The 10,812-nt window shown below is 35.0% G+C and overlaps 2 protein-coding genes across 3 annotated transcripts; one reads left to right on the top strand and one right to left on the bottom strand.

Annotated features, from left to right (window-relative positions):
* Positions 1–768: 768 nt before the first annotated feature.
* Positions 769–1,776, top strand: LOC110018639 (fasciclin-like arabinogalactan protein 11). The gene has a single exon (XM_020716002.1). The coding sequence runs from the start codon at positions 828–830 to the stop codon at positions 1,770–1,772; it is 945 nt and encodes a 314-aa protein (XP_020571661.1). The 5' UTR covers positions 769–827; the 3' UTR covers positions 1,773–1,776.
* Positions 1,765–6,567, bottom strand: LOC110018640 (uncharacterized protein At4g08330, chloroplastic-like). Of its 2 annotated transcripts, none has more exons than XM_020716004.1 (3): positions 6,276–6,567; positions 4,649–5,036; positions 1,765–1,826 (listed from the first exon to the last, which is right to left on the bottom strand). In XM_020716004.1, the coding sequence occupies exons 1-3, from the start codon at positions 6,356–6,358 to the stop codon at positions 1,800–1,802; spliced, it is 498 nt and encodes a 165-aa protein (XP_020571663.1). In that variant the 5' UTR covers positions 6,359–6,567; the 3' UTR covers positions 1,765–1,799. The 2 variants fall into 2 exon arrangements, with proteins under 2 accessions (XP_020571663.1, XP_020571662.1); XM_020716003.1 differs by having other exon boundaries at positions 1,792–1,868.
* Between the last annotated feature and the right edge of the window lie 4,245 nt (positions 6,568–10,812).

Below are 10,812 nucleotides of genomic sequence, written 5' to 3' on the forward strand. Positions count from 1 at the left end.
ACATAAAAAATGAGGCAAAATAAGAAATAGTCAAAACATAAACAGCTCTGAATGTACAGGACAACAATCCAAAAAGCATGTTAGCTAAATTTTTGGAAAATTTGCATGCATATCACTTGATTATTATCTAACATTTAAACTTCAATTATTACATATACGCCACTTCACTCGTGCAACAAAATGTGTATTTCAAATTTTAAAAGTTAAAATAATAATATATTTTATGTGATATGTAATATTTGGGTTGTATAAATGTAAAAAAAAGTAAACTTCAATTTTTTGCATATTTTTCCTTTTAAATCATTTATGGAGTTAACAATCATATCACTACCATCCTCTGTTACCAAACATCAATTTTGTTAATAGAAACAAAGCAAAGCTGGCATTATTCAAAAGCGAAGTACCACCTCAAGCGCACAGATTATACCAAAACAACATCTACCAACTAGTCATTTTTAACTCTGATATGCTATTAAAAAATGCTCATATGAATAAGATAGAGGCATTTACATAAGTACCAACCAAATCTTATGTATTTAAGTAATTAACACCTATGCTTCCATTTTTACATTTATAACATTCAAATCTTTCATATCACATAAAAAAAACCATTATTTCGACTTTTAAAAAGTGAAATGCAGCTTCTTCATGCACAGGTAAGGTGACATGTGTAAAAAAAAGTAAAGTTTTGGCGTTCAATATGTAAATACATAAGAATTGAGTGGCCTGCATGTAAAATTTTTTTGCGAATAAAAGATATTTTTAGCAAATCATAAGAAATGGGAGAAAAAAATTCTAAAGAGTAAAACCCAAGCATCATCAGGGAGATGGAATGCTTGTACCTGACAATGTTTGCTAACATAGTAAGAAACCTTGATGTAAACGTCATATATTTGGTGCCAGACATAACCATATTACCTACCTTCCCTCCTCATCCCTCTCCACAAATAAATCCCACTCATCTAAGATCAATCCATGGATGCATTTGTATGAGAGAGAGAAAGAAAGAGGGCGAGAGAATGAAGGGCTTCTCCGCACGTTACCGTGTCATCGTCCTCCTCCTCTTCCTCTTCCACATCATAGATGAAGCTCGTGGACAAGCAGCATCAGGCCCAGCCGCTGCGCCAGCTCCAGGTCCACCACCTCCACTCAATGTTACAGCCGTGCTCGAAAAGGGTGGGCAGTTCAGAACTCTTATTCGTCTACTCCAGTCGACACAAATCGACAAAAGAATCGAAGGGCAGCTAAACAGCTCAAATGCCGGCATGACTCTCTTTGCACCTTCAGATAATGCCTTCTCCAGCCTATCTCCTGGCACACTCAATACTCTCACTAACCAGCAGCAGGTCACACTCCTTGAATATCATGTCATCCCTACACTCATCACACTCTCCCAGTTCCAGACAGTAAGCAACCCTATAAGCACCCAGGCCGGAGACAGCAGCCCCGGGCAGTACCCGCTGAATGTGACAACAGCCGGAAACCAGGTGAACATCTCCACCGGCCTCATTAACACTACGATATCTGGAACTGTGTACTCCGATAGCCAGCTCGCAGTTTACCAGGTCGACAAGGTGCTCCTACCTCTCGGTATATTCAGGCCATCGGTGCAGGCTCCGCCACCAAAAGCAGGGAAGAATGCTTCGGATACAAGCGAGGGGCCTTCAAATGATTCGAATGATTCCTCAGATGCTTCTTCCACCATTAGAAGACCTTGGAGATTAGGGATTCCATTTGCTGTTGCTGTGAGTATACTCTATTGTAGCTTCTGAATACTTGATGATCATCATTCTATGTTGTTAAAGATGCCATATGTTATTGACTTTCTGCATTTGAGAATGGAAAGTTTTGATTGATATTTGATGTTCCTGTTGTAAAAACACATGCATTGTAAACTATCTGGTTCTTTGATTTATTGATTTACATTTATCTCATGGTAGTGTGGACTTTATATTAGCTTATGAGAAAATCTTCCTTTGCTAGGAACATGGTTTAAATCAAGGCGGTGTTTAGTTGCAACTTTAATTTACGTTAAATAAGATTTATTAAATTCAATACACTTGGATTTATCAAATCCACACTGTAATGATTCTGCTCGGAATAAATCCGTCTTGCAGTCGAATTTATCAAATCCAAATTTACGTTGTATAGAAGATGAAACGTGCGCCACATCCAATTAATAGGATGCTAACAAACCACCTAAATGTGAGAAATATTTGTGTATGTTAACCAATTGAAAGTGTAAAAAAATAATTTTTTTCAACAGACACATAAAATCTTACAAATTCATATCATTTAGCTCTTTTAACTGAATTGTCCTTCTAAACATTAAAGCGCATTGTGATGGAATTTGAACCATATCAAAACTAATCTGCCCATTTTATTATAGGTTGATTTACATGCATTCCACTAAATTCCTATGTATTTCATAGCTAGCACAAACATTAATTTTTTACATATATGCCGCCTTACCCACGCATGATAAGGCATATTTCACTTTTTAAAAGATGAAATGATGGGTATTTTTTATGTGCTATGAAAAATTTGGGTGGTAAAAAAGCAAAATTTAGGTGTTAATAACATAAATACATAGGAATTTGGTGGTATGTATGTAAATGCCTCTGTACCATATCAGGACAGGAGCTTTTTTAACCAAAATATCAGGTTCAGTTGGTAAAGGCGCAAACCAGGCTTGAAGCAGGACAGAATAGCTTCTATGTAAGCATATAGATCGAATAATACATAAATGGGGCATTTACAAACATACCACGCGAAACTGTAGAAATTACGTATTTAACACCCAAAAATTAAATTTTACTTGCACACCACCCAAAAGCTTCTAACGCCCCAAATACACCATTCGGTGAACCCTCTATAATGCGAGCGAGCACCTCTCCCTAATACTCCGCCTCACCATATGAGCTCTTCCCTCGCTCCGTGCGAATAATGTGCAAAATGCAGCCATGGTGGAGGAAAACTAACCTGCAAGCTATGCCGACGACAATTCTCTGCCACGACAGCCAGTTCATCATTATCTTCATCATGTTCTGGCAGTGGAGAACGTCTTCCAAGCTTTCTTGTTTCATATACTTGTAAATCAGAAGCCTTTCTTCTCTGACTTCATAGCAGCCTAGAAGTGGGACGGAATTTTTCGTGGATTAAATTTTTCAATGGTTTCCATCTCAGAGGTGATTCATGGTCTCCTTGCCTGATGACCTCAATGAGTTTTTCATCAGCGACAAAGCTGTCATCTGTGAGCTGGCAGGGTAGACCTCACCGATGCCAACAAAGCCGATGAGGAAATTTTGCTGGAAACCATTGATGGCAGCTTTGTAGAGGTTTGTCAAATGTGGTAAGGCTAATGGTTAAAGCGATATTTTTAGCACAGTTTCTTCACTGATATGATTGCCTTCTTTCCTATGTCTCTGCATTCGCCTCTTCCTGTTCTCCACCAGAATGACAGAAACCCTAAAGCTACAGAACAGGTAACACAGAAGCCCTATTGTAATACTCCCTGCAATGGAAGCTCACCGACAGTGAGATTTTGGGTTTCTTCCGCCGGAATGGGAGCTGGGGTTTGCTTCGTAGGCTGAGAGAAGGAAGCCCCTTAAACCAGAATTATTCTCATATTGAAAAAGAGGGAAGGTGGAGCTGCCCGAGAGTATATTATTTCAGAGATCGATGTCCAACAGCATGGTAAACTGGAGAGCTACGATGGAATGGTGCCTTCCAATGTGTTATGGGAGAGATCAAGAACTCTTAGAAAGCGTAAGTTTCCTAATTGCAGCAGAATTGAGCTAGAAAGCTGGTTGTGGCTGAGATTCAGGATCCTGAGATAATTTAATTTGTCAATTTCCTTAGGAATTGGGCTGTCTACAGTCTACAGTCAGCGGTCACAGAAAACTGCTGTTTTCCCGCTTCCGGTTCTCTGTCCAGCCCCCGTTCACACCAAATTTCAACCGCCATCCATCTTCCCACTCCCGTACTTATTCTACAACTTCCCTAACGCCATTTAGTGTTCCATCATACTTTCTAGGAGCCCTAAAATGATGTCATTTGATATCAAAAAAGGCATATTTTTGCGAGATAAGCTTTGCACAACATCATAAGTTTAATGATAAAAAATAGAAATGCAAATTATCATTTAAGATTAAGCTAAGGAGAAAAATAAAATCGACCACCTAGAAGAATAATGAAAAGCAACTTGAGTTCTACAAATAAAGATTAACAAACTGTGCAAGGGTTCCATGTTATAAATAAGTATCAGTGTAAATTTTAAGCCATTGAAGAATATTAGCTTTCAACCATAAGATCCTATATCAGTTGTTTGAAGAGGGGTAAACACAAAAGTAATATCAAATTTTGAATTTTTTTTATTTTTTGAATTATACAGTGAAAAAAAAGTTAATGTGTTGGCAAAGACTTCAACTATGTACAATATGGAAGAAAATATCCTTGCAAACTTCATTATGGAATCATCTACAGGCTCACACAATGCCCATAAATGTATAGCAAAGTCGTCTTACATAAAAACAATCAAGCTTATCATACCAACAATGCTATATCTATATTTCAACAATCATACAAATGTTCACACAAACAATGATAGAAGTGGTAAAATCTAACATATTCACAAACTTCAACGTACTATGAGTGCGGTGCCCGACTCTTCTGAGGTTGGTTGAAGTGCACTAATTTTGATCTCATACTTCTTAGAGTTCCCGATAGAGCTTGAATCCGAGACATCCGGCCCCAAAGAAGATGAAGGCGAAGGTGAAAACTCCTCATATATATTGCCAACAAAGTTCCCACACTTGCGGCATTGCAACTTTGTCCTATGCCTGAAGAGCCCCCAAGAGCGCATTGAGTTGAAGTATGGAAGACAACTAAGCTCATCAATTTGAGAAAACCTGCTCTCATCGACTGAGTAGAAGGATACAATACCCTTCTTGATAGCTTTTCTATACTTCGTCCCAATGTTGGTTGTATTCCGGTGTGAAGAACTCAAATTCAATGAATAACCACATGAGCCACAACTGCAATTCATCAAATGAAATTAACATCTATAAATTTATAATAGTAAAAGAGTTTTTGGAGAACGAAATCAATCAAAATAAGAAACTAAAAAAAAAAAGAAAAGTATACAAATTAATGCTATAGTTTTACCTAAACAATTTGGTACTAAAACATGCATTTACATATGTAACCCCCAAAAATTAATATTTACACTAATAATACTTAGGTACCACAAACTTACTCATGAAAAGGTGTATTCACTGCAGTGATAGTGACATTCTTTTATGTGATGTTAAACATTTGAGGGATATGCATGTAAATATGAACGTCTAGCTGTTAGATATGTAAATAGATAAGAATTGTGTTGTATGGAAACAAATGCCCCAATTCAAAAATGATTGGCTGCTATGTAGGCAACATGTGCTTAAGTGGACTATAGTTAGATAAAAATTAATGATGATGAAAAGCTTCCATTTAAAGCACACAGACAAGATTTGCAACGGCAAAAAAATACGTTGGCATACAAATAGTAGTGGTTTACCCACTTCAGATTTTGAGTTTATATTAAGCTTTGTTAGGAATTATAATAAGAAATAATTTATTCCTGTAAGAAGTTATGAGGAGTAAATTATTTACTTAGATTAAGGAGATATTTATTATTTTATATTTATTTCCTTGAATTAGGAATTATTTGTTTTCATATTTTATGTTATTTCTTATACCTCTTAATAATTAATATGAATTGATTATTGGAGACATTAAGTGATATATCTTTCCATTCATACAATTTCCTTTTTATGATTTTACATATTATATGATTATTGTAAGGATTATTTATACCCCGTGAATATCAATCAAATATTTCACTTTATTCCACATTATTCTGAGTTTCAACAAGCTTAAATTCTGCGTTCCGCCTACCTAACCGCCCAAATAAATTCATGTAAAATCATAATTCAGCAGCCAGAAACTACGGCGGCTTTGAGAGCCATACGACACAAGCTCTCATCTTTCTCCCTAAAAAATTAGAAAGCTCGCATCTTTCTCCATTAATAGTAATGTTTTCAAAAATTTTGAATTGAAACCCTAAAACAACTAAATCAAACCCTGTTTTTCACACCAATGGACTAGCTGCTCACCCGACTTTGCTCAACGCAGAACCCAGAAGGGAAACTACCATTAGGGTTTTGAACCAGGTGACGGAACCAAATCAAAACATTAATTGAAGCAAAATAGGATTGAGAGGGAAATAAATGTACCAATAAATCACATCCCTATGTGACGCGAGCCCGTGCAGGCTCCCCGACGGCGTACCTATCCCATAACTTCGTTCGAGGAACATCGCCAATCGCCTTGTAGAGCAGATCGCTGAGAGAGAATGTGTGAGTGAGTGAGTGAGTGAGTGAGTGAGTGAGTGAGTGAGTGAGAGAGAGAGAGAGAGAGACCGAGGTGGGAGACTAGTAAAGAAGAAGAGGAGAAGCGGGGTGAAACCGACAGTGTGAGTTCTCTAGCACCGCGGTTTTTTTTGCACGGAGTCCTTTACCATTTGCTTCTTTCTTGCGGATTACGACAACACAAATATATATATATATATATATATATATATATCTATCTATCTATCTATCTATATTTATATACAACCACTCTTTTAATTATTTTTCAAAGTCACTCGAACATTACAATTCATAATAAAACCCCAACCTATATCTTTCAATTTTATCAAGTTCTCAATAACTTGATCATGACATTCGTAAATACATAAGTTTAGCAGTCCAAAAAAATCACCAGAATAGTTAATTTATAAATATCGATATTTGGGATGGATTATGTAATTATCCTTATTTTAAAATTCATTGTGCTTTTTTAATTATAATTATTGATGTGGGAGGTTGAAACTTTTTATGCTCATATTAACATGGAGGCTTCGTTAAGTTTTGATTATATGATCTCTTCAATATCATGAAAATTCCATTTGTTGATGGATATAAATAACGCACCTCACTTGTTAATATTTGTTACTAAACTTCATTTTAATGGGAATAGCCAAATTATGATTTGTTTTTGTATATTCATTAAGACATTGCATGAAATATTTTTTGAATTGAAATGGCGTTTAAGATGCATTGCTTTTTATTTAAAGAAACAATTGTGCAGTTGCTACAAAAGAAAATGATATTCCAAGAACTGATTGAAGTGACGTTTAATAAACATTGCTTTTTATTTAAAGAAACAGTTGTGTAGTTGCTGCAAAAGAAAATGATATTCAAAGAGCTGCGATTACTAATACTTGCCGCCCCAAGTGTAGAAAATATCACTATAAGAACTATTAAAATGTGAAATGCCCCTCTCTAAGTAAAAAAAGAAGTTTGTGTTAGATATATTTATGTATATCTTTGCTAAAATTTTTAAAACACACTTTTATCTTGAAAGGGGGCTTAATGATCTCACCCAACAAGTGGGCTAAAAATGGTTGAGTGTATGGCCCATCAAAGAGAACAATTGTTTTTATGGGCTACTTTTGAGTCATCAAACTAAAAGGCCGAATGCTTGATAGAGCTCAACCCAAATAAAGCCTTCACATATTTATTTATTTATTTCTTTATGTTAATGGACCATATTTGAAATGCATTGGGGCATAAGATGAAAAATTTAGTTGATAATAGTATGATTATGCATAATATTCATAAATAAAATTAAGGGCTATTTACATATATACCACAGAATTCCTGTTTATTCATACAAGTAGTGCCTAAACTTTGATTGTCATATTTATACCACCCAATGATTCATATCACATAAGAAATATCACAATTAGGAAATTTTAAATTTTGAATTGCAATTTTATGAGTATGGGTATAGTGGTATAAGTGTAAAATTCTTTTTCTTATAATTTATGAAACTTGAGATAAATCAACAAGTTCAAGCATACATTTGTTTAGGGTTTAATTTTAGGAAGATTTACATACATTTTATATAAAGCTCATGTATTTACAAATCTATTACCTAAACTTAGGGGCTGTTTGGGATTAATTTTTGCTTTTTTTTTATTTCTAAAAACAATAGATTGAAAAAAAAATAGTGTTTCTTCATCTATTTTTTGTTTTGTTTTTGTATTTTTTTTTTTTGGAGGAACACTTGTTTTTAAAATTCTCAAATAGAAAAAAAATATTTTCTTGCATATTTTTAAAAGACTGGAAACAGTGTCCCGGGCCGATTGCAGCCTGCCCCTAAATCCCTCTCCTGTTGTGTGTGTCGCCCATCGCCCGCTTGCCGATCGTCTCCGCCGGCTGCCCACCCCAGCCGCCCCTCCCCGCTAACTGCCGGCCTTCGCCGCCTTTCTTGCCCGCTCACCCACATGTAATGTTTCGTGTTCGGTAGAGCAAGGAAGACAACGTATACACCATGGATTGTAGAGCTTAATACTGGAGCGTACGTGAACCCAAACATTTCATAAAAAAAAAACATATATTTTTTTAAAAATAATATATAAATCATGATACTATCAATTACGTTTTCTATATTTATATAAAATAAAAATAGAAGATAGAAGATAAAAAGTATCATGGACTTATCAAATTAAAAGAGGGTGATGAAAAGCATCACACGTAGAATAATATATGGAAAAAAAAGATCAAAATTTAAATATTTACAACAAATATTTTCTCACCTAACATTAATATTTTCATGTCGCCATCACCAAACCTAAGTTTTACTATAAGTATATTGGGAAATACTATTTTTGGTGAATGACAAGTGTGTGTGTGTGCCTTGTGTTCTTATGACTATTTAATTATGTCTTTATTTAATTGACGATAATTGCGTTTCTCTGTTGAGTTCATCTTATAAATTTAGTTAGGCAACCATGATAGTGATTGAAGAAGGATAGATTGGGCATAAATATACTAAAAAATATCCCTCCATCAAAAAAATTTCTTTTTTGGGTGAAAAGTATATATATATATATATATAAAGATATGTCATCAACAAATTTTAGTTTTTTGACATGTTTCTCAAATAATTAAACCAATATTAGAATAATTTTAAATATGGAAAATTCAAATTAAAAATCATTTAGAAATTTGATGTTAGCTGACTTATAGTCAAACTGACCGGCTCGACGATGCAAACAAAATGACATTACAATTGGCTCAATCCGATTCAAATCAAGCTGAATTAAGCCGTTTGATCATTTTTGAAAGTTTTTCGGTGCAAAATTGGAAGGTCAAATTAATTTCAAATCTGACAAGTTTATAATCATGTTGAGCATCTCGACAAGACTAATCCAACAAGCCCATGATCACTCAAAATTTTTAAGCACTTAAATGTACATAAAACAGTTTCAGATTGAGAGAATCTCTTTGAGTGGTTAGATGGAGTGGTCTAGATTTTTTTTATTTGTACGAAGGCATCACTTAGACCGTAAATAGAACCCCACGCCTTCATGCAAGGACAAGAAAAGCAGAAACCAGTGCTGGATCGGGAGAAGGAGCTGAATTCCAGTGTTATCTTGCATCGAAGACCAGACAAACCCTTCCCGCTCCTGTAGTCGCCGATCACCTTCGACCACCGCTTGCATGCCATTGCCGACCACTGCTTGCTTGCCACCATCAACCACCTTAGGCCACCCCTTATTTGTTGCAATGAAGCCCTTACAGAGTCACAACGTACACTGTAGACTAATAAAACACCTTGCAGCGTAACAACCAGCTTTTTCAGAATAACAAAACATCATACGAAGCAAAACGCCTCAAAGACGGTTTAACAAATCGTTTTGAAGACAAGTGTAACAATGCCCCGAAGATGGTGCAACACATACTCCACATATAGTATAACAACACACCCGGAAGTCAGTGTAACGATGCACCCTGAAGATGGTGTGATGACGACATAACGTACTCTGAATATGGTGTAACGATGCGACTTACATATAGTGCAATGATGCATTCCAAAGATGATATAACAATTCACCTCTCAATAACTACTCACAACTGTCGCACTAATAATACAATCAATTTCTCCATACTTCTGAAGCTCTCTCATCATAGCTCACCGCTATGACCTACATGGTCCGTAGGAACTCCCGTGAAATATTAGCCATCTAAACACTAAAAGTAGGAACTCCCATGAATATAAATTTGTTCTTTGAGCCATCTATTAGCCATCTAAAAACTAAAAGTAAGAACTCCCATGAATATGCTTTTAGTAATAAAAAAAAATTAAGCTTTAGATCAATCCAAATCACATACAAAGATAATGTTTTCTGTTAGATTAAAATTCTAAATATCACCATCTTATCCAATAACAAGCACGTTAATAACTTTTTTTTTTTTTTTTGAATATCTTCGTATTATTTTTTTATTTATGCAGTAATTATATTAATACCATCCCATTCTCAAGCGTTCACGTATCTAGCACTTCAATTTGCCCTTTATATCTATAGCATTCAGGTGCTTTATATCGCGTTAAAAATATATATTTTTTAATTTTAAAAAATAAAATAAAATATATGCTTTCATACATAATTAATACAATATTAATAAATTTTCATCATCCAACATGAATTTAGGGTTTTGCACGAGATAATTTATTGAGTAGAAGTTTTTAAACTTCTCTTAAAAGTTATTTAGAATTTCAATTTCAGCAAACTTGCAGTCAAACTGACCAACTTACGAGAAGGACTCAATGATATCAACATTGGCCCAATCCGAGTCAAATTGAGCCCATTTCAAGCAATTGAATCACTTTTGGAAGATTTTCAGACATAATTGGATTGTCATCGATTTCAAATTTGACATG

Source organism: Phalaenopsis equestris, unplaced genomic scaffold, assembly GCF_001263595.1.
Source record: "Phalaenopsis equestris unplaced genomic scaffold, ASM126359v1 Scaffold000030, whole genome shotgun sequence".
NCBI lineage: Eukaryota > Viridiplantae > Streptophyta > Magnoliopsida > Asparagales > Orchidaceae > Phalaenopsis > Phalaenopsis equestris.

What these genes read in the sequence shown, in the direction of transcription:
- LOC110018639 (XM_020716002.1), top strand. Translation starts at nt 828, where the DNA reads ATGGAATGCTTGTACCTGACAATGTTTGCTAACATAGTAAGAAACCTT.
- LOC110018640 (XM_020716003.1), bottom strand. Translation starts at nt 6,358, where the DNA reads ATGTTCCTCGAACGAAGTTATGGGATAGGTACGCCGTCGGGGAGCCTG. An exon ending in CATAGGGATGTGATTTATTG is followed by an intron (nt 5,037 to 6,275) that starts GTACATTTATTT and finishes GATGAATTGCAG; the next exon opens with TTGTGGCTCATGTGGTTATT. An exon ending in AGTCGGGCACCGCACTCATA is followed by an intron (nt 1,869 to 4,648) that starts GTACGTTGAAGT and finishes TTTTTACAACAG; the next exon opens with GAACATCAAATATCAATCAA.